The sequence below is a fragment of the Nyctibius grandis genome, chromosome 4 (assembly GCF_013368605.1).
Source record: "Nyctibius grandis isolate bNycGra1 chromosome 4, bNycGra1.pri, whole genome shotgun sequence".
NCBI lineage: Eukaryota > Metazoa > Chordata > Aves > Nyctibiiformes > Nyctibiidae > Nyctibius > Nyctibius grandis.
This window is the reverse complement of record NC_090661.1, coordinates 33,379,280-33,403,410: the sequence shown is the minus strand read 5'-3', so window position 1 is coordinate 33,403,410 and position 24,131 is coordinate 33,379,280. Positions and strand designations below refer to the sequence as shown.

The 24,131-nt window shown below is 41.9% G+C and overlaps 1 protein-coding gene across 5 annotated transcripts in view; it reads left to right on the top strand.

Moving 5' to 3' along the window:
- Positions 1 to 24,131, top strand: part of SMOC1 (SPARC related modular calcium binding 1) — a 144,565-nt gene that overhangs the window by 22,303 nt on the left and 98,131 nt on the right. For all 5 annotated transcript variants that reach the window (XM_068399282.1, XM_068399284.1, XM_068399283.1 and 2 more), the window contains exon 2: positions 22,078 to 22,249. In XM_068399282.1, coding sequence (XP_068255383.1) covers positions 22,078 to 22,249 — 172 coding nt within the window. The remainder of the gene's footprint in view (positions 1 to 22,077; positions 22,250 to 24,131) is intronic.

The following is a 24,131-nucleotide window of genomic DNA, read 5'->3' as shown; positions in this document are numbered from 1 at the left end:
TAATTGGCCATTTGTGCCATTTGGAGGTGTATGCATTGGTGTGCAGCATACTGATAAGGTGTCTCAAAGATGGCTTTCTTGCATGCTTAGTATAAAGTGCTTTGAACTGGAAATTGAGCAATTACCTCTGGAATCAACTAATAAAAGCAATGGAAATTGTAGTTAGTAGATTGTATTGAATGAACAAAGATTGGGTGATGCATCTGGCTTTTGCAGATTTAGTCTAATCTGAGTGTGCCTGTGGATTAGAGAATCTCTGTTCTGGTAATTTGCTCATGTTGTATTTTGAGTTAGAGAACTCCTAAATAGCTTCACCATGGTAAAAAAGTGAGCCTAAAATGCAGTAAGACTTGTCTTTTCTCTTTAGATTGTGTTCTTTGAAGTGGTGCTCCCCCAGTGTGTTAAGGCTTTGTCCCAAGAATTGTAGGATTTAATTTCACTAGGCTTAGGATCTTGAGGAACTCTTCAATGAAGTAAATCACAGGCTTGGTAATAACTTTGTTTTAAGGGTACCTTGTCCCATACTAATACAGTGGATGTATAGCTGCCAAAATACTTGCCTGATCCTTCTTTTTTCAATTCAGTTGTTTGTTTACTTCAGTAGGAAGAGAATAGAGCTTCTGAACAAACTCAGTGCGATATCTCTTTCCCCTATTGCCTACTGCAGCTTCGTATTTCCTAGTTCTAAAGTTACCTTGCCATGTAGTACTTCTGCACAGACATGGCTAGATGTCTGAGGGGTTAAGCAGATGCTGACTGCTGCTTCACTGGGTACAATATGGACTTGTTCAAATAAGAAATAGGTAAAGAGAGAAACTTGTCAGGCTTCTGCTCAAGTCTGGAAACAGAATCATTATTTAGCAGGTAAGGAAATCCTTTAAGGCTCTCAATCACTGTTTCAGCAGATCTGTACTCCAATGATTAAGCACTGAATTGGATTCTTCAGCTTCTGGTTTTATCATGGATACTACACTTGATTATAGTTGTATTGCTGAGTTTATCCAGTCAATTCTGTTTGATACTGAACTTGGTGGATGTTCCTGTACTGGATAGGAAGGAGCAATACTGAGATGGCAAAACAGTTGCTAAAGCTGGCATGCAACTTCTGTAGCCTCTTTGAGCAGCTGGCTTGGGTGCAGCTGCCAAAGCCTATAGCTGTTGATCTCCCACAAAGGCACATACCTTACATCTGATATTTTTAACTCTGAGCTTGTCAGAAGCTGAGTGGGTTTCTCTGTGAAAGGGAATGATGTTAACAGCAGTCCTACTTGATCTTCTCATCATATCATAAGTATACTAAGCTGGATTGTCAGCAGTATGTATATTCTGCCACAGACTTGCAGGGTGGGAACAATCCAAAGGAATTGCGCTGGAAGTTTTCAGGAAGAATCTACACAAGCTGTGAGTCATCATGAGAATTAAATGCCACATCGGACTGGCTACTTTTTCTGGCTCCTTTCTTGTCTGCCCCTTGTAAATTAAGAATTTGAAGGGTGTCTCTTCCTTTTTGCATGTGCTGCCCCATTGCATGTTTTGGGGTACCTTACCCTTTTCCTGTTCCTAGTTAGGTAGGTGAGTGACTATTTTACACAGAAGCTGCCATATGTTTCTAGATTTGCAGCTGAGAGGAAGTACCAGCACTGGAATAGAAGACAAACTCATCCTTCACTGCCTCTCCAATGCTTTCTATCCCACAGGCCAGTTAGATAATGGGAGGGGACAGTGCCTGGACCTCCTGTGCTGTGCTAACCTCTGAGGGTACAGGGTACTCCTTTGAGATCCTAAATGATACTTGGCTCTGCTGTAGTTGGGTTGGTGCCATGTTTACACTTAGCTTGCCCCAAAGGTGAGGAAAGGGAAGGGAGGAATGTCAAGTATCTCCAACTTGCCACAGGATGTGATTAGGTAACTTTAGAGGATTTTCAAGGCTTTCAAACAACAAGTAAACATGCCAAATGTGATGGAAAGCTCCAGAGTCTTATATGGACGATCTAAGACTCTCTGTCAAACTTGGAGCATCAGGTTAGTGTTGAATTTCTACTCCATTTTGACCCCTTTCCTTTGAGGGGGAAGGTACCAGCTGTTGTGGGAGGGGGAGCAGGCCTTTGCAAGCTAATGAAGGAATAACTTGCCCTTTTGCTATTGAGGGTTAGTATCTTATGGCTTTGGGTAAGTTACTAATAATGTTATAACTTAGTTTTATAAGATAAACTATGGCATGTTACTCTTAGAGCTGCAGGGGTCTGAGTCTCAAATTCCACTTAACTCTTGGACTTAAATTAGTATATACATAACTTCTCTGAAAGCTCAAAGCAGTCTATAAGTCCACAGTAAGCACGCCATGTCTTCACTCAGCTGCACTGGCTGTAGCTTTTGTACCACCTTTTGTGTATTTCTACCTAACCTTTCCCTTGCCAGGTGAAAAATCTCAGACAGTGCATAGTGGTATTCTGTCTTGTACCTCAAGTGTAATATTCATGCAGTGATATAAAAGAGCAGCAGTAGGTTCTTGCTTAACTCTTTTCTGTTGAAGGGTGTTCACTGCACTGGTTAGGTTAAAGCAGTAGCACCACTTCATTCACTCCTGTCCAATGTTATTCATGCATCTTCTGTGTTAGGTAGCCAAGCTGCATCAGCAAGTGCTTCCATGTAGTTCAAATGCTGCATGTAAGTGAAGCCTGTGCTTCCTTCACAGCTGTAATTGCTCAGAGGAAAGAGCTCTGAGGCAAAAGGAGCTAACTGCATACTGCATCTCACCACAGTGATGCATTATTGTACTTTTCTCTTGGATATGCTTTGAGTAACTATGAACATGATGGGAGGCTGGGGGAGAAGAGCTTTCCAGGCATTAAATGCCAGGAGCATGGTGGTAGCTTGTGCTCTCTTTTATCTTTTCTACTGGCTTGTTTTGTGAACTTGAGTGAGTTACCATCTCTAAAGCTTTTCGCCTAGAGTGGGATAATGCCTGCCTTACAGGTGTGTGGCGGAGCCTTTTTCCTAGTAAATATGCTGTAGTCCACAGATAAAAGAAGTCTTAGAAGTGCAAAACCTCTCAAGCTGCACAGCACGCTTATAATGTATCCCCATTAAACAGCTGTTTGGCAATATCTAATGCAATTTCCAGTTAACGAGGGATGTTTTCAGGCCTTGCCAAGAGAACAGGTGATGTTTTAAACCTATATTTTTAATAAATCTTCTTTATTTTGTAAGAGGCAGCCAAGTATGTATCCTGTTGCATTTTATGGGATCCTGGCCATTTTTAAACAGGACCCAAATTACTCTTGTTCACTCATTGCACAGCACCTAAGAGAATCCCTGCCTGAAAGCTCAAATGAGCGGAGAATGTCTAGGATGCTTTTGTGTCTGTATCTGTTCAGGAACAGCAGAGAAGAAACTATTCCAATATCATTCTTGCAATCCGGTAAAACCTGGAATAAGATACACTAGAGGGTCTGATATGTTCTTACTTAAATTTAAGAGCAGGAATGTGCTCAATAGGAAAAACTCTTCCACCAAACAGTTTTCTTTGCCACTCATGTGGCAACTGCTTATCTCATGCTTTCTAATAAATCTGGAAAAGGGGGAGGAGGGGTAGAGGGATTTCAGGCAAATTTCATTTAGGATAAAAGTAATTCAGGGAGCAAATATGGATTTTTGGACTGGGCAGGCTGGAAACAACATGGCAGGGGGTTGAAGGCCAGTGTCTGGGAGAGAACTGGGGGAGTAGTATCTAGTGAAGCCATTGGCAATTAGGAAATGGAGAAGGGCTCAAGGGTGAGCAGAATGAGGAGGGGAGCATAACTGGTGCTAAGGCATATTGATTATCTGCAGGCAGTCCCAGCCTGGTGCCCTGAGGCTGGTTTGCAGCCTCTGAAATAGCAATGCCCTGGGATGGAAGTGTGGATGTGTCCCTCCCATTTTCTTCTGGGGTACTGGAGCTGTTATTGGGAACACTGTTTCTGTTGCATCAGTATACAGCAATGCTCTTTCAGTCAGAGGTGCTTATTACTCGAGGGACAGACTAATAAGGTAGAACTTGCCCTTCCCCTCAACACTATGCTCCTGTACCCGAGAGCCCTAGTGCAGAGGGTAGTCGTGCTGAGTGGCAAGAGATTACTCGGCTGTCGTGGGGGCTGGATGCCATCTGTAGTCTACCAGCTGAAGAGTCCTGACAAGTTATCTAAGAATGCCTGAGATGGCAGTAGTCTCTCACTGTTTTCTGTAATCCTCAGTTATTTTGGGCTGCTTATTTATAGGCATTAAGTGTCTGAAACAGAGTATGTGCTAATTGCTGTATTGGTTTGCTGCAGAAGCATATGCTTGCCATGTGAGCATTCTTATTGAGGAGGAGGGAGGTAAGAGGTACAAGAGTGATACTATCTGTGAGCTGCCTTGGTGCTAGATGTGCTGTCCTCACTGCTTCTAAAACATCTCAGAAGGAAAAAGGCTTGTTCTTGGCATTGTTTCCTCTTTATTGTGAAGTGCAAGGATCTAAATCTTACAGAAGATCGTGGACAAGAGACTTGGGCTGAAAGATGTGAGCAGATAGAGATCATTCGTGATAAACCATATTTGGGTTGGCTAGAGATGAGAGCAATTAAAACAACCTTTGTGATGGGTACTGTTTTGAAAACCTCATACAGTCTTAGGAAAGATCTTCAGAGTTAAATATTCTGTGACTTTTGTACTGGGCTTTCATTTGACCCTGTCGTTTGCTGTTCTGCCTGCTGTCCTTTAAAGCTCTGTCAGTATCTTTCATGATGCTCAGTTTGTTTTTGCCGCAAGTTTTCTTTGCAGTTATGATGCTTTGTCCTAAAATGCTGAGTTAAAGCTCCTTGCTGATGCTTAGCCTCTGAGGCTAGAATACCAAGCTGGTGCTGTGTATTATCACCATGTAAAACACTTCCTAAGACAGTCAAAAGCTACAGGATTTCTCTGGTGTATTACCAATATCACTTCTTTAAGACTAAGTAACTTTCTCAGGCAACATTGCTGTGCTCTTCTTGACAAGGAGAACTTAAGCTTGGTAAACAGAAGAGGTCAGTGAACTTGAGAACCCCAGTTCCCTGTAGTTAGGACATAGATATTCTTCCAGCACTTGAACCTGGTGCAGACGGTTCAGCATGTGGGGAGGAGGTCTAGAGGCCAGTGAACAGTTCTGCTAATGACAACTGTAGGAGAAAGTCTTCCCACAAGCAAGCTGTTGGGAAAACCTCAAACTGATTCACTTAAGTTTTCTTGGTGCTGTGTAATTTCTTATAGGGATTACTTTCCATGCAACTGCCTACTATTTTCTGACTGCTCATTTAGTTTTTTAATATCTGACTCTACAAAAAGAGAAAGTAACTTCTGTATTTGGATAAACATTATCTTTGTGTACATGGACATTGTTTAAGGGTAATACAAATACAGGGCTCACTAGTTAGAAAATCTGTGAAGAAAGTTATTGTAGGACCTCATAATCAATTGCTTGTTAGGTGTCTTGAAACTGACATTTAGTGATACTTCTGCAATGCAAATATGGTATATATCTGTGTTGGGACAGATTGCTTGTGACTTTTGCATCCTGTGTTCCAATTAGTGAAACTAAACTGTATGAATGGGAAAAGCAGTGTGTTCAGGATTGGGGTACTACTGCTTCCGGTGGACTGGTTCTGATCAAAGAGGTGGGGGAATCTCTTATTCTTGGTGCTTATGGGGAGAAGGATGACTGGTATAGGCTGCCTGAAAGCAGCAAACTTTATCAGAAAATACAGTTATGTTGGGGGAATGATAATAAGTAGAAAATGGAGTGAGATGCTCAGGGACAGGGAGACAAATAAAAGTCAAGTGTCATTAGTGCATGGACCTGTGATTTGGGAAGACTAAGCTCTCCAACTTTTTCCTGCTCTTTAGCAATTCATTCAGTAACAGGTTTTTAAGGATGCATACTTACATTTTGGCACTTCTGAAGAAACTTCTTCCCATACTCAAGGATGTATGCAGGTCCTGCTTCAAGGCTTTCTTACGTAAGTTACCACATAGAAGTAGTCCATTTGTTGATTGCAGACCTGGGGTTCATCTGATTCAGAGGACTTTAGGTGACTCCATTTTAAGAACAGTACCCAGCTGAAGATCTCTGCTCAGAGGCAGTCCTCATACTCTGTAACAGAATCCACTTCTGGGTATGAACATGGAGAATGATGAAATAAGCAAGGGATATAAATCTGCATATTGGAGCCAAATACAGCTGTCAACCTCTTTGTGTGCAAACTTCAGAGCTCACCTCCCTTAAACCTTGCTCACAGGTGTTCAAAATCTGGCTCTGGTTTTACCTATTGAAACTTTACTTCCCTTTTACCTGGGGATTAACGATGACTGAATTACCCTGCAAACTTTTCTAAGAAGGTTGTATTGGGCTCTGCTTAGAAATGAGGAAATTCCAGTGGTGGGGGGGAGAGGGAAGAAGGAAGCTTCTTGGCAGAGACTTCACAGTGGGAATTGCAATGAATCCTAGTCTTGCGTGAGCCTTAACATACCTGTGCTCTTAGCAGGCTCTGGGTGCCCAGGGAGAAGGTGGCTGAATCCAGAGATGGATTCCCTGCAGGACAACTTAGTATTGTTTTCAGATGGTTTGTATTTTCTTAGGGATAATTTGAGTTTGCATTTTTTTCTTGCTCTTTTACACTCTGCTTTTATTTTAGGTAACACTAATGCTTTCTTGGCACTGTCTTAGTACCCAAGTGTAACAGTAATGTGGTGTTTCTAAGATCTTTGCAAGAAACTGAGCTACTGCTTCACTGCCCCATGGCCAACACCTATGTGATATCCAGGCGCTTGTTAGCAATAGGAAACTAGGCTACTCTTATCTTGTTCTGATACTGAAAAGTAACAGGAATGAAGTCTGCTTTCAAGATTTAAAATTTGTCATTTGGCTTGATGGAACAAAAACAGGGCAACATTGAACCAACTTATTTCTTTGTAGTCTGGAGTCAAAAGTCCTGTGAAAACAAAGGAATATGCTGGTACTTGAGGACTGGGGATTGAAATAGTATCCAATGATAGAGCTGGATTACTGAGTATGATTAGGGTTTTTGAGGGACTGGTTAATAACTTCCTCTTTCTACTTGAATTCTAAAGGAGAAGTTGGCTAATAAAATTATATGGGTTTGTAACTGGTACTGGGAAGAGAGAAAAGGTCTAGGAAGCTGCATGAGTTGAGAATGGCAGGGGAGGAGCTGGAACAGTGATGAGGGATGGGAATGAACCAGTAGCCTGGCATGTGAATAAACCTGGGAAGAAGATGCCTGGTGCATGAGCTGGTAACAATATTTGTATATGTAAGATGTTAATATAATTGCTAAAGGAAAAAAGTCTTTCAAAGTCAATTATAAGAGTGGTCTTTCTGTGTGCAAGAGCTGGCAAACTTCATCTGGGAGGAGCAGAGATGACTTGTCTTGGCTTTAATGTTTTCTCGAAGGTTTTAGTATTTTTCCAAGTAGGTACTGGAAGGGAGCTGATTAAATGTGTAGGACCTCTCTGAATCTTAAGAGGGTTGGAATTGAAAAGGAGTCAAAGACAAAGAGTGAGCAAGTAAGAGTGAGAAACTGTGAGTGTCTGGTTCCAAGGAGACTTGACTGGAGAAGCGTGTGGAGCAGACAGTTATGGCAAGAGTCAGACAAAATCAGGATTGACAAGGATAAGTAAGCTGATTCAGACAGAATTAGACTGGATTCTTTACTGGTGGCCACATCTCTAATTTTCAACAGTCTATGAAATCTTACAGCTAGACCAGGTACACAGCTATTTCTCATGCACCTTCAAAACCAGTTTTAATGTGACTGTCAGCCCAATTTCTCAAATCAAAACAGATATTTCCTCTTGGGTTGCAGTTGACCTAAACTGACTTAGTATCTGCCTGGAGTCCTATCAAACAACATAAATTTTTTTTTCTAACTTTTCCCTTCCTATTTGTAAGGCTGAATTTCCCTGGATTTCTTAAACTTCTGATTTCCCCCTCCAATTATCTCATGCCTCCTGGTGTGGACCAAAAAGCTTGATGATACGTGATTCAGTATGACAAGTTTGGATTTTTTTTTTTTAGGTGAAACTAGGACAACTTAATGTTTGCTAAGACAGCTAGTGCCTGGGATAACTTTTCAGCTTGAAGAGGTTGCTGAGCTCAGGGTGGGGAGAGGAGAAGGGTCTTTTACTCCAGAACTGGCTCTTTCTCAACTAGAAGCCCACTGAGAGCTAGTTGCCCTGGATGCTGCTGCCACTAGTCTTGCTAGTATTTAGATAGCACTGAGCTGCTTTTTGGGGGGTGGATGCCAACCACCACAGTCTAGGCCTTCATTGTATCTACCTATTTTTAAACAAACCTCAACTGGGGTCAGCAGCACTTCATAGCTGTAGAGACTAGAGCTCTCCTGAGGCTTACATTTGAGCAGGGTGAGGAGTGTAATTTGCTAGTGTCTTGTCTGGATGAGGAGAAATGCCTGCTGTAATTCCTACATGGGTGGCTGCAGGTGGATGAGAAGTGATTACTGATACTTCATCTCCCTTGTTCCCTGCCAATGCATTAGCTTGCCTGCCGTCCCGTCAAGTAGTGTAGTATCACATGAGCAGTAAGCAGCCTACCCTTCAGTTGTGCTGTTCAGTGATAAAGCACGTCCTGCTTCTTCTGATCCTTCCTACCGGTGCCACTTCTTCCTAGTCTCATCTTCTTGGCCTTAGTCCAGGCTGTGGGAAAGGTGGGCAGTATTCTCCAATGAGAAGAGGAACCTTGATCATTTGGGTCAGAAAAGCAAATTCCTTCAGATGAGATCAAGCCCAGCAGTCTCTTAGGCTATAGAAGGTATGAATAAAGAAAAACTGCTTAACCCTGTGCAGAAGCTCACTGTAGTCTTCCAGATGTGGTGATGGTGATGAGTACCACTTACTTGTCACAGTCTGAAGTAGTCACAAAAAACTGTATGTGGAAGCTGGTATCACAGCCTGCTTTAAGTCTGTCAACTAAAGATGTCAGTTTGGTCTTTGTCCACTGTGAGAAGTCTGACCAGTGAGCCTGAGTATGTGTTTGTACTGAGGCCAGGTCTTAGACCAGATGGAAAGAGATCCAGAAAATCTGAGGAATCCAGATAAAGCCACAGCTGTTTTGCCACAGCTTTCTTAATAACATGCCCTGAAAAGGAAGGTGAGACTGCAATAATCTTGCCAATTATCTGTGTCAAAGATTTATTGTGCAAAGGTCTCATATTTGCTTATATTAAGACTGATATCCTGCTCCCTTTAGGGAAGCAGACAGCAAAAATAGACCAATATGTATGCTAGATTTTTTTTTTAGCTTCCACTAGAGAGACACATACGAATTGAAGCACAAAGTTAGCCGAGCATTTCCAGAACCACAGTGAGTACAACTGGAGGAAAGTTAACCTGGGGAGTGCTGTATGAATTTGGGCTAGAGGTGGCTGCTTGTATGGAAAGCTGTCAGTCCTGGACCGAATGGCTCATGTATGAAGATACCCCACTGGCTTGGATGGCTTTTAATGACAAGGGTCTTGGTGACAATGAAAGTTAACTTCACTTGTGTTTAAGGTGAAATACTGTAGAACTAGAAATACTCTAAAACTTCCCCCAAAATTAAGGAAAGCATGTCTGCATGTAGCAACAAGGAATCAGCATGAGTATTCTGCAGCTCCTCACTGAAAGTGTGAAAAATAGTTCAGTGTAGCTGGAATCACCCTTTCTGCAAGTTGAAAGCAAACACGCTAAAATAAACAGTTCTGTAGTACAAAGTGTGAAAAAGCTGTCAACCTGAGAGAGTGAACAGCCTGTATGAAGATTAGTCACTAACATCTTTTTGCTTGGGTGTGGGGATTAAGTATATGTATAACATGGTGGGGTGCGGAGGAAGGGAAGCGCTTTGATGGGAAAGGAATTTTCTGTCTTGCTGGGGAAACTCATACTGACAACCTGGGGCAGCATCAAGATACCTGTAAATGTTTCTTCTTTTGAAGACACCCCGTCCTTGCTTCCTCTTCTGCATATTAAAAACTGCAGGCCTCATAGAGGCAACCCTGACAACTTAGTGATGTTCCCCCTCACTACAAGACAGACATTGAGGTGCTGGAGCGAGTCCAAAGAAGAGCAACAAAGCTGGTGAAGGGTCTAGAGCACAAGTCTTATGAGGAGTGGTTGAGGGAACTGGGGTTGTTTAGTCTGGAGAAAAGGAGACTGAGGGGAGACCTTATTGCTCTCTACAACTACCTGAAAGGAGGTTGTAGCGAGGGGGGTGTTGGTCTCTTTTCCCAAGTAACAAGCGATAGGATGAGAGGAAACGGCCTTAGGTTGCACCGGGGGAGGTTTAGATTGGATATTGGGAAAAATTTCTTCACTGAGAGGGTTGTCAAGCATTGGAACAGGCTGCCCAGGGAAGTGGTTGTTGCCACCATCACTGGAGGTATTTAAAAGAAATGTAGATGTGGCACTTAGGGATGGTGGTTTAGTGGTGGACTTGGCAGTGTTAGTTTTACAGTTGGACTCAATGATCTTAAAGGTCTTTTCCAAACTAAATGATCCTGATTCTGTTCTATAATTCCTTGTAGATCTCAGCAGGAGGGGTTCTGCTAGGAACATCATACAAACGACGTCTGTCACTTCAGTATGGAAAATACTCCTGACCTGTGTAAACAGATTTTCTTGCTAAAACAGATTTTTGTGCTAGTTCAATAGTAATATTGTTGGTAGTTCAGCAGTAGTGATAAAATGCAACATCTCACTCCCAAGCTATTGGAAGGCACGTGAACTCTGCTTGAATAGGCTAGAAAACCTTGCACACTAACAAATTGCTAGTTTGAAGTGGTGTTGCCTAGTTTGACTGAGCAATAAATGGCAGTGCTGTAGTGATGCTTGACCTGGGCTTTTGTGGGTTTTTTTTTCCTTTCAAGTTCAGCAATCAGCAGCTAGGTTACTGCTGCAGCTTTGAAGAAAGACACAAGTAACTACTGTAAAGGAATCCTATCTGCAGAAATTGGAAAATGTATTTACTCTTCAGTGTATACAGTAACACTTTTCTGAATGCTGCCTGTGGCTGGCAGCAGACGATGGCATTAAATGTAACTGTGGTGTAGCTAACAGGGATTCTTCATTCTTGCATTGCACGAGCATTTTATCTTAGAACTCTCTGTAGCTTTTCCAACTCCTGAAGCAACTAGTACATGCATCTTGTATGTTATGGAAAGGTTTTAATCATATATTTAGATGGTCAGATTAAGTGACATTTTTTGAGGTGGAAGCAGGGAGCAAAGAGTTAGTTTCATACCAGCAGAAGTGAAGTTCATATCCTGAGCCTTCTGTGCACAGCAAGTTCTTGCATTTGTGATCCAGAAAGACTTCAGTAATGAGGAAAGCTTCTTGCTGCTGCCTGTGCTGTCACAGAAAGCTTTGACTGCCTGACAGTCTGAGGAAGCATTGTCCAGCACTTAATTCATACAAAGGGTGAAACTCTGCGGGTGGTTACCCCTACAAAACTAAGGGAAGCATTTGGTTTAAATGTAAGTAGAAAGATGAGAATTATTGTAAACACTGTAAAATACAATGCAAACAGAACTGCAGAACAAAGTAATGAAACGATTACTCTTTTCCTTAGGGAGTTAGGAGGAAAAGTTTATTTTTTCTGACTTTTGATAGTTTCAGTTCTGTTTCGTACATCCTTTCCTGATTCTTTCCCTCTTGCTCTAAATTCCTGGCTGGCATATTTTTTTTCTTGGTTAGCAGGACTATTTTTTTTGGTTCTGAATTTAAACCTTGCCTTAGACTTAATGTGTCTGTTTGGGTCACTGTAGAATCCACCAAGGTGGGTTTGGCATTTGAAGTAGTGAGTGTTAGGAAGGCAAGCCTGGGATCCTTATGATGACAAAAACACCATACTGGAGGGCTGTTCTGAAGAGTCTCTGCCCTGCTAAAGCAAGAGTTAAGATTTCTAAATGGTGTCTTTCAATGTTATCATTTGGCTTGTATAAAGTTGAGTCTCTGAAACTACCTGTCTGCAGATCAGACATATACCATCTTAATGTCAAATACCTGCATGTATTGGTAGGTGAACTTCGCTACTGTAGTGTTTTATAGGGGGAGCGAAGCCTTCCTTATAGCTATTAACTGAACAGTGAATACTTCTGCTAATGAGAATGTGTCTTTGTTGCCACTTAATCCATAGGCTAAAAGTCCAGGGATAACGCAACCTCTATGATATCAGGAAAAACCCGTTTCTTTTTAAGAGCACTGGAAGAATGTTAGCCATAAATGTGAGAAAGCTGCTGCTTTCACAATATTGGCAACATGGGCTACTCTGTATTTAATATGGGGACATGGTATTATGTATGAACAAGGTGAAATTCCTGTCTCTCTTTCTTCAGTTTCACTGTCTTTGATACTTGAGAGGAGTAATAGAGTAAATAAGGGCAAGCTCTTTTATTACTCTGTATAGCTGATGGGGCCAGAACCCTATTCTGAACATCTCTCTGGAGATGGCAAGGTAAGCCTATAGAAGGAGACATGTCAAGATAGCTATGTCCCCAGACAGAAGTAGTAATAGTTCTTCAAAAGCTTTGACACTGAAGTGTTGATGATAGTACATGTAAAGTCAAATGAAATGGGGAGAAGCACCTGATGCAGCCATCTCTCCCTGAGAGTTATCTTTGGTAATCATTGTCTTTGGATCATGTAGGGGTAAGAATATAGTTAAGAAAAGCAAACCCTTTAGTGTTCACAGTACCTCCTTTCTTAATATTCCTCCTGTGCGATGGAATTTCAGTCTTGGCATTCAGTTAGTATACCTCTACTGATGGGCAGCCAGCCCTTGCTGGGTTTTGAACTAATGAGCTCAGCTATTTCTAATATCTGCTTCTTGGTTCTGCTGTTGGCAGCAGTAACAACCATAATGAAGGCTGGATGCCAGCTTCAGTTTGAATGCCTCTTTCAGCATTTCAGAAAAATTGATTTAAGAAGGATGAACTTGTAGAGCTGTGGAGTTTTAATGGGTGGCATTTTCCATCCTGGAAGATCTACAAGAACAAAACATTTGTGGTCTAAGCAGTGCCTTTGTACAGTTGTATTTCCATTGGAGCTCAACTCTGAAGATATGGCTGCCAAACTGTGTTTGTAAACTATATTTAATCATCATGTCTCCTCATGTGATGATCTCCTGGCAGAGTATAGCAGTTCCAGAGATGGTAGTCCTCTTCATACATCTGCCTTGTTTACAATAATAATGTCCATACATATGGCTGTGACTGGAGTGAGACACTGGTGTAAACTAGACATGGGGAAAGAGTATCTGGCTTGATGTAAGCTCAGTTGTATCTGTTTTGCTGTGTGTAAAGTGATGTGCCTTATGTGCATGCTAAAGGGAATTGATGGCACTCACCTAGGATGCTGTTTAGGGGGTTTCAGAGCCATCTTTGGCAAGACTTGATGTCCACTTTTTGCAGTGGTGAGTCTCTGGCATGTACAGAAGGTTTTCTCTTATTGGGGAGAGTGAGAGATGGGAGGAGAAAATGTGTTTATCTTCTTGCCAGTTTGGGATGTTTAGAAAGCTTATCCACTGACTTGGAGGCTCTACTTAAAGTAAGTGCCCTGCTCTTCAGTAATAACTCTGTGGAAGGAAAGGGCGAAGTACTTTGAGTTCTTGAGAGAAAGACAGCATGAGAAGGTGCTTAAGAGAAGAGGATCTGGATCAGGTGATGAAGCCAAATTTTAAGGGCTTTGGTTTTAAAGGGAAGCCCTTTATAGCTATTAGGCTACTGATGGAAACTCAATAGAGAATTTGTACTTCATCAAATAGATTATTCATTTAGGAATGCTTTAGCAAAACTTGGTTGTAACCAGCCATGCTTGCAGTTAATGTGTATCTCCACATTACATAGCAAAGACTTGTAAGAGAAGCTTATTTGATACCAAGACTCTTCTGCCCTTTGAAACAAGGAAGAAGTGTTAACGCTGTTCATTACAGTGCAGTGAAAGGTATTACTGTAATGTTAGCAAACTTGCATTAGTAGAAATCTTGAGACAAATTCAAGGGAAGGGTCTTGCACTGTTGTTCTTGAGCAGCGATAGGCCCCAGTGGAATTATTAGGAAGGAACTAAATATAGGTGGAGGGGAAGATTACTGTGGATCACACTGCTGGATCTAATTAGGTAAACTTCCATCTTCTAACACTTCAAGAGCTCAGAACTGATGGCCATTCTGTTTGCAGTTCTCCAAGCTCTTCTAAATGGGGAAGTAGCTTTCACAGGCTGGCTGCGTAGACAGTCCTACTAGATATAGTACAAGGGGGAAAATAGGCTCAGGAAAGTATTATTTCATAGCCACTTTCTGTATGTGGCTAAACTTGCCATGTGAGTGCACAGAACTCTACAAATCCTGGAACTGACTTTTAGTGGCTTATACAGTGGAGGGTAAGAAAGCATGTACTTCAGTCTCCTCAATGATTCAAGAGAATCGGGGCCAAGAGGGTTTGCTCCAGATAATGAAGAACGTATGCAATGGTTTAAAGCATTCAGCATGATGTTATTTATGTAAGGATAGGGTTCACTCTTCCCAGAAATCTTGCTTGAGATACTGTCTGTTTTTAAAGTATGCACTTGACATTGCTTCAACCCTTCTGCTTTCTTGAGAGCTTCTGAGGAAAACATACGCCATTACAATGGAATAGCAGACTTCTCACCTTCTAGTGACAGCACAAAGTTGTGATCCTGCTACATTTGCTAGGGGAGAAAAACAGCCTCAACTATCATTATGACAAACTAAAGTAGGGGGTATGGTTACTCAAAGGAGACTAGCTTGGCATAAGTTACACAGAAGGATGTTTTGAGTTTGTTTTTGAGTTATGCTGAATAAGCAGAGGAATCCCTAAACCAAAAAGACCGGCTCATGTTATTAAACAATACTATTTACTAAAGAGAAGATTCCACCTTTTATGTCAATGGAAGTTTTGCTGTCATTTTCTTTGGGATAAGAAGTTCATTGCCTGACTATGTAAACATCTGGATTTTCTATCTGGTTCAATATGTATAGTAGCAAAGCTAAAGAGAAGAAGTAGTCCAAGTTAAGCATGCCTTCTCTTGTCAATGTGTTTGACAAATTAAATTTAATCTCAAGTTTGTTCTAGGCTTGCATGTCATTTTGGCTGCAAGAATAATCTGAGTAGGAGAGTGAGCTTTGACAGAAGCTGAAGTAATGTTATTTCAAAGGAATTAAATCAGTCTCTACCTTAATATTGCCAAACTTACTAGAAGGTTTAGAAGTCATGTGTTAGAAATGTGAGACTTGAGCTAAAATTTCTATTTTGTGTTTTAGAGTTTTGGTTTCCTCCTTTTCAGATGATCGGTATACTGACCTGTGGTACAACTTTGGAGGTGCTTAAACTTGGTACTTATAAAATCGAAGTAACTTATTTATAATGGTGATACAGGCATGTGGATAAAAATTCTGTGGAAGAAAGGATTATTTTAAAATCTGAAATAAACTTATTGTCCTTGATGTCTCTGGTATTTTCCTTCCCACAGGTCAACTGTAGTTAAGCACTTGCATAAACTTGCACCTCAAAGGCAAAAAAGATACAATTTTAAAAGTTCACTCCTGACTGCAATGGCATTTTCTGTTAAAAACAAAACCACAACAACAAAAAAAGCCCGTAGAGCTTCTCTGGGATGAAGTTAGATTCTAAGGGTTTCTCCTGAACCGTTTGTCATAGATGGGCCTTTCAAATATGCAGTTAGGCAACTCCTTTGGATCTAGTACCTCATCTTCTAAAAGCAGAGCACAGCTGCTGCATCATGTTTGGGGATCAGTTTGTGAAGAAAACGAAAGTAGTATTTCTTAGCTAGAAGTCAGCCAGCAGATGAAGCACAATACTTAAACATTCTCCTTTATTGTAGTGGCTTACACAAAACAAAGATTGAGAGAGGATGGTGGGGAAATGACTAGAAAATGAGGTTTCTAGCCTGTAAGGGCAGAAAACTGTCTTGAATTCAACTCATACAAATGCATGTAGAGTTTGCCTGCTTTGTGGTGTGATCCCATATGTTTGCCCAGCCTTCACCATCTTCAAGCACAGGCTCTGTGCTTTGAACCCATTCTTGTTTGCACAGCTGGGGGCCTGGGGTTGAAACATAAGTGGTGCTTTAACTTAGGCTAGAATCTTCACTTTGCAGATGGGATGACTCGAGGAATAAAAGTATTACAATATCCTTCTCATAAGTCCCTCCTATCCGAGGAAAGTGCTGTGCCCTTCTAAAATTTGTTGGGAAAGCCTTAGGTCTCAGTATAAAATTGTAGGATGCTAGAAAACACCCTCACAAGGACTGGAACTTGTTAAGATGCAGGACCTTGAGAAACTTTGGTTTAAAAACATATTCTTAAACCAAAGTAACCCAGATGTGAGTGAAATACAAACTTGTGAGCATTTCCAAAAGGGGATATTAAAATGAATCAATCTCTTCCTACCCCTACCCCCAAACACATAACAGACTTCCCAGGAAGCTTGCTTGGAAGCCTTTTTTCACTAATAGGTTCTGAGGCTGCATGGGTGCTTTCAGGACAGAGGCTGGACACCTTGGTCAGCTGTTGGAGTTGTGGTGGTTCTGGCTGGTTGATATCTTTCTGCACATGGAAGACTGCAAGCCCTGACAGTCCCATCTCTGCTAGAGTTTCTAAGGCCTTCAGATTTTCACTTTGTATTTCTAGAAGCCAAGCATTTTGGGTCTCTGGCTTAGAGCAGGATCTTTGACACCTTTGAGGCCTGCTAGGCTTCTGGTTCCATGGCAGGAGACTTGGCTGAAGTCCTAAATCCATGTTTGAAGCTGAAGTCCTTGTCCCCTGTAGGCAACCTGCCATGGGGCTGAGAGTCTAGCCATGATTAAAACTGGGACTTGGCTCCAGCTCTGCCTCCAGTATGGCTAGTTGCACCACTTTGGAGCCTGAAACCAAGACACAAATCTGTGAGGTTAAAACTAGGAAATGTGAAATGATGCTTTCCAACAGCAACAAAAATGTCCAGAAGTTTATAGTCTCCTTTAAGGTACAAAAAGATATAATTTTCCTGGGGAATTCTCCCTGGGAAGGACTCACTCATTTTTACTTAAGACAGGCCAGTCCGAGTGCTTAGACGAATGGGTGAGTGATCTGTGCTGTATGAACATACCTAGATTGATGATCGATCACTTTTTCCAAAGATGTATTCTAAGGGTCTTCAAACTTGAAGTCTGCCAAAACAGGAGTAGTTGTTGCGTGTGCTGTTTTCTTGCTCTCTCTACTCCCCAGTTTTGTTAGGGAGCAGCCTGCAGTTCTAATTGGAGGCTAAGCTGCTGAACAGCGGGGGGGCATCTCTGTTTTGAACTGTAATGGACTCTTGTACATTTTTTTCTAATAGACTTCCACCTTCTCAGGCTCATGTCACTTGTGTCCTTGCTCCCTCTTTTCCCTGAAGGCCTTGCTAAGCACGTTACTCTGGTACTGCAATGCCTTGGCCATTTCTTGTTACCCCCATCACAAAGGGCTGTGCTGTTCTGTTTGTGCTTATAATGTACCCAGATGGTGAATAGAATGAGTGACCACCAAGCTCATTTTCACTTGTGGGGTCAGACCTTTCTCTGCTAAATAACACAAGTGTTCCCAGCTGCTGTGCAGCTGCAGGGAGTCTGCTTTCCTTCACAGGCATTAAAAAGCCTTTAATCAGTGTTTGTTGTTTGTCAGCAGTGGTGTTGAGGTGTGGAGAAAAAGAACAGATATGCTTTGTTGGCAAAGTTAACTTCATTCTGACCTCTTATCTTTCCTTTTTCTTTTCAAGTCTGAAGAAGCAGAAAGTAGTTTGGGAAGTGGTTTCTGCAAGCACCTGTGTAAATGTATTTGCTAAAGGAGGAGGTTTATGTCCTTATACAGATACAGCATTTGACATAAAAAGATGCTCTGAGAGCTGCATTGAATTGGAAGCTCTTTAGGGCAAGGACTCAAACTGACTGGTGTAGGAGCTGTGCAGGCTCCCTTAATTTAAGTGAATGCTATGAAAATACAAATACTGTTGTTTCGTACTAGTGTTACTTATCGTTATTTTAGTATTGAGTCTACATTTAAAGGATACCATTTGCAACCTGGTCCATTTTAACATTTCCCTGGAAAACAGATTATTCCTGCTAGTTTTTGTGTGATTTATATGGGGGTTTGTGGGTTTTTTTAGTTCTGCTTTTAACAGTTTTTCTCTCATGGAGGAAAACAGAGGAGAGAAAAGGACTGATAAGCCAGTGACACCATCCCCAGTCCCATTTGTTTTGGATGCTGAAGCAAATGGGAACACGGGTATCAAAAAGAAGCTTTGAGAAATCTCAGAGCTAAGATCATTATTTCCCTCTTCTTTCTAGATGGCTTGGAAACCTGCTGGTGCTGCACATGTTTTTGCAGGGTTACTTTTTCCCAGATCTGTTCATATTGTGTGTTTGTGGGTACAGCACCAAGCATAGCTCTGTGAGTGTTGATTCAGTTGTTTGCAAAGCCTCTTTGTGCAGGCATCCTGAGGCTTTGATTTGAGCTTCAGGGGTCATAATAGGACATTGGGTGTTAAAGGCAGAATATCTTGCTATGCTTCCTCTGGTTTGAAGGGGCAGAGAGTCAGGCTGCTGCCTCAGCTGTGTCTGGGCAGGGTGGGTAGCCAGGTGTCAGGGTGCCCTGTGCATGTTGCTCCAGCCCTCTGCCTGGTGCAGCAGTATTTCCTGCAGTGACCAAAGTGCTCTCTTGGAGCACGGCTGTGCTCCTTGGAAAAGCAGTGCCTGCTTGCTTGAAGTGGGAATAAAGAACTGGGAACGAGTAACTTATGAGTTGTAGTCCTAGCTGTTAAAATGACAGATTCAAGCGCTCTTCCCAGGGGCAGACACATATTTCAGCATTCATCTAGTGTTTTTCTTCAAGTGACTGAGGCTTCTTACAAACGAGGGCAGTTGTCATGCTCTCGGGCAAAATATTAGAAAGAAAACTCTCTGTGCCTGGGCAGGAGGGGATGGATGCTCAAAACAGTATGTTAGATGTCTCTGGATGGTCTGTGTTGATCACTTCTGTAGCACGAACACTTACCATCTAGAAACGGGACAAAGAAACACCATTTTACTATCTGAAAGCTGGCAGAGCTGCTGAGCAAAGACAAGGACTCTGAGCTACAGTGGAGCAGGTGCCCTACTCTAAGGCGGAGTTTTTGAAGACCTTCAGTAGTATCTCCAGGAGATCTAGCCTTTCTGGCAGTGCTGTCTGATCACATAAGAAGAACCCCAATCAGATAGGCATGATCCTGGATCCTTCTGGAAATTAAGGCAGACTTTTACAATTATAATCTAGCTGAACAAAACAAGCACCATCTTGTGCAACTACGTAAACCATAAACTTTTTTGGCAAGGCAGGTGTGGTATCTTCAGTGTCTGGAAAGCACCTAACATGCTGTGTGGGCTCCCTGCTGTAATCCAAATTACAAATGCTAAAAAGGCTTTGATTTTTTTTTTTTTTTTATAACATGGTTCTTGGCTTAATTTGGGTAGGGAAGAACTTCACAGACTGCATTGGAGTGCTCTGCATGTTTCCTCAGGCCCTCATAATTAATCAATGCTGAGCTGTTCCTCCCCATCACTCTGTGAGGAGGCACTGGAGGAAGGCTGCTCCGTAGCCTTAGATTTAGCTCATTTGTCAGCCCTGAGAAGGACTTTCTATTCTTCAGAGATGCCCTTTCTGGAAAGAGGGGCATTCCTGGCCTGCAAGGCCTGTCTTTACTAAGTATTTTGGTACAGGCTGCAGAAGGCTTAGGTGAGTTTTCATGATACAAGCTGAGTTTTCAATAAGTTTGTAACATGGTTGATGCTGGCAACCAGTATTCTAGCTTTTTTGGTGCACCTCTGGGTAACTCTGATCTGTGAAACTCAGCTTCTGACACAAAGAATTTGCAAAATGTTTCATGCCAGTAGCTCAAGTCCTCAAAGTTGTGATAAATGGCAGATGCATGTGTTTCTTCTAAACCAGAATGTCTTCTGTGTTTTACTGAATATTTAATTGCTGTATGTGCATCATACTGTGCTATCAGGCAGCTCTGCTTTTAAAGTCTGTTTACACAGACAGCTGAAAAGCGTTGTGAGTCTTTCAGGGTCTCTGACGTCATGCGCTGGGAGGAAGCTTCAGTACCTTCAGTCTGCTGCTTTTTGCTGTATGTTTACATTCGTTGGTGATCTTTGCACCTCTGGGGCTACAGAAAGACATTATTGTAGCCAGAGCAATTCCAAGATAACTTGTGATAGTCCAACCCCTGACAAGAACTGGGCAAAAATCTGGTCCAGCTTTACAGTGTTTTTATAGTCTAGTCCAGGTCTCTATAAACCATTTAAAATTGCCTTCAGGTTTAAATTTTCCAATTTCCCATTTGGAACAGGTGTTGCCAGGTTATAGAAAGTGTTGCAGAGAAGGAACAAACACATTTTAAAAACTCTTTGCTGTTACAAATTTTGGCAAGTCTCTGACAGATGAGATTTTTTTTAAAAAGTTTGCCCCACCCAAGTTAAAACAAGTGCAGACCTTGCTTACTTTTCCCAGCAGTCATGTTTAAATAGGGTTTTTAGTAATGCATGAGTCTTCAAAAGATCCAGCAGTACAGAGCTAATATGTTTTTATATGAAAATATGCAACTTCTCAATTGTTTTTCATCTCATTTGATCAGGGAGAGAAAGGGGGTGAAGAATTTTTTTTAAATGTCAAAAAACAAATTTCAGAGATGCATGTTCTTGGAGTGGGTAAAAACCAGCCCAAGCTAGGCTTCAGGCAATGTTTTTTCAACAGCTTTAACCTCAAAGCATAGAGCAGACAGCTTTGTAGGCAACTGTAACACCAAGGTGATTATGGCAATGACTCACACTTCCCTGTAAGGCTTCCAGCTATCAACACACTTGGAGAGCCGTGGCTTTGTGCATGCAGGCAGGGTGTCAGTCAGTGCTGAAACTCTTCCAATGGTTATGGAAAGAGGACTGGCAGTCGGGGTCCTTAGGAAGACAGTATGAACTTGTGAAAGAAACCTGGCTGTCCCTATAGGCAGCTCAGAGTACAGCTGAAGGTACAACAGTAAGCTACTGCCAGATGTTGGGATTTGCAGGGAGCAGGTGGACAGAAAATGGGAACCCATTCATGTGCATTGTGGGTTTCCCCATCTCCAAAAGATAAGGCAGAAGCCAAGCTGTCTTCAGAGAAGGGAAACAGCAATGATTGTGGTAAGGAGGAAGTCTTCTGGGCAAGGAATTGGGAGACTGGGGTTCTTTGCGTTGAGAGACTGACAAGAAAGGAGTGCCATGTTTATAGAAAACAGGCTGCATCCAAACTGAATGCTTGGGAAGAGAAGGTATTCAGAAAGATGACAAATTCAAACTTCTGAAAGGAAATAGCTTTTCACATAGTGTGCAATTAGATTGTGGGATGCATGGAATGCAATTGCCAGCTGGGCAGGATGTCGTTGGGAAGGAACAAAATGCGTCTTTGGGACTGTGCAGGTATGCTGTTGCAGGTGGTATCCACAGACGGCATAATTATGCTTTAAAAAACAACTAACTGGTGATATAAAGCTGGCCACATCCCTTGTTCAACTACCAAGGCCTATCTTGATAGGTTATTTGGATTCCTTCATCCTCAGCGATGTTTCTTGTACCTCTGACTAAAATGGTGTAGTACAAGATGCTGTTTGTGGCAGGGTGCTGGGCAAGCTGGGCTGTTGTGACTCAGTATTGCCCTTCCCGTGTGGGTTGTGTTTGGCTTTGCACATCTTGTGTTTTCAGAAGTGAGGCAGAGTGAGTAATGTTTCCGTTCTATTAAAGAAAATGGAATGGCAAAGACCCTTAATTTTTTTTAAAGATGTACGTGTTTCATTTATGTTCTCTTCAGGCAAAGTCAGCTTTGGTAGGCAGCTTAAACAGCATTATAGACCATATTGCGATTGTCATAAAAACAAAATACACCATGCTCTGTTTTGGGAAACCAAACAAAATCAGTATTTTTTTTTTCCCCTCCCTCCTTTTTTTCACTTCCTTCAGTTTTTAATAAGCGACCGTGACAGAGACCCTCAGTGTAACCTGCATTGCTCCAGGTCCCAGTCCAAACCCCTCTGTGCCTCTGATGGCAGAACGTACGAGTCCATGTGCGACTACCAGCGAGCCAAATGCCGGGAGTCAAGTCTCAGCGTGACACATCGTGGCCGGTGCAAAGGTAGGTGGATTTCAAATGCCTTTGAGGGGAGGAATGGGAGTCCTACCTCATAAGAAACAGGATTCTTAGACCCTTGAGTTTAGTACCGTGCTCCGTGAGTAATCTGATTGAAATTGTGCATTTGTGTGAGCATGGGTATCTGAGTCTGGGTTTAGGTGACAGGAGTAAGAACTGACCAAATTATCAATGAAAGAAGGCAAAGGAGCCAGAGACATCACTGAAAAATGCGTCTGCAGAGCAGAAGGAGCTGGCCCCATGGAAATGCAAAATCAGATCCTGGAAGAAGAGATCTTTCTTGCTACTTGCGCTGGTGAGGAATTCAGATACCTTTGAGTGATAGGGATGTGGAGTGCAGAAGAATGTGTGGTGCACATTGGGTGTCTAGTCCCTTTTCAGACATACACAGCCTTTCTGTGCTGAGCTAATTAAGAAGACAAATGCGTGCAAGGCTTTACATGGCCTCTTTTTTGCCTGTTTGCTGTTACACATCTACTTAAAAGTGAGAATATTGTTTCTCTCTCAATTCAGCTCTTCAGCATAGTCTACAGATGAAATTGCAACTTTTTTTATGGGATATTGATGTCTTGCCACACAAATGGTTTGCTTCTGCAGTGAAGTGAAAAATCAAGTTGAGTACATTTTCTGAGAGCACAATTGACTCAGAGGGCAGATGGCACAGATGTTTTTAGCAATTGGTTAAAGTGACAGGAGAAACTCATTAAAATCCCTGTGGAAGGATAAATAGGCATATTATGGCATGTTTAAGCCTGACTTTTGTTTATGAAGGCTTTTTTACTATTATAAAATGTATCTTTGTCAGAATTACTTGTTCTAAAATGGAAATACCTTTTCAATATATTGACAAGCTTTATGGTTCAGGTGAATTATGAGCATGACCTCAAATATTGCTCTCTTTTAAACAGTTTCTCATTGGAAAAAAGCTTACTTGTATGTTTGGGGTTTTTTTTTTTTAATATCTCACTGCTGCTGGGTTGCTTTATGGCAGCTTCTCTTCCGTAGCATAGAAAAAGGCCTCTGAATCATGCTGCGTTCTGAGTACTGGAAACCCAGAAGCTTTCTTCTCAAGGTCCAAGAAGTGGTTGGACTGTTCTTGCAAGCGATGTGTTTTTGAGTATCACAATGAGAAGAAATAGAGTGGGAGTCCTGCTTTTCCTTTCATCACATGAGCAGAGTGGCTTAGATAAGCAACTCCATGGCTGATATTGGCACATAAACTGGCACTGTTCAGTCACTTAAAACATGAGATCTGAAATGTGGTACATCCATATGCAGAAGTGTCTGTTTCTGGAAGTGGAGAAAATGTTGATTGCCAAACTACACAACCTACTGTATATTGTGATTGCAAAGAGTCCCAAAGAAGTAACTAAAGACTTTTTTGTCTTAAGCACAGGTAAAGTATACGTTCCTTTGTTCTCTCAGACACAACTGAAATGTTTAGCTGAAACTGCTCGTGTTCTCTTTTCCTTTTTCTCCTTACCGTGTGGTGCTATATGGTGCCTAATAACCTGGGAGTGTTTGATAACTGCAAGTCTTGCTTTTAACCCACTAACACTCCCATGAATCTCTGTGAAGTAGGAATATTCTTTTAACTATCGCATTCAAATTTAACCTTGCTGGTAATTTCTGTGTGTGCTGCTATTGAAAGGTATTTTGTTTTTCTAGTCGCGTTAGGAATATGACCTCTAGTTGTGCATAAAGATCACTGTTCTTGGCAAATACAGACAGTAGCAAGACAGGTGTGCCCAACTACAGGTGGTTGGCCAGGTCTGTATCTTGTACTCCCCCAAAGCAAGGTATCACCAGTAGTGTTCGAGCACCTTCTGCTGCTGCAGTAAGGCACCAGGTTTACCCTGAACAGCCT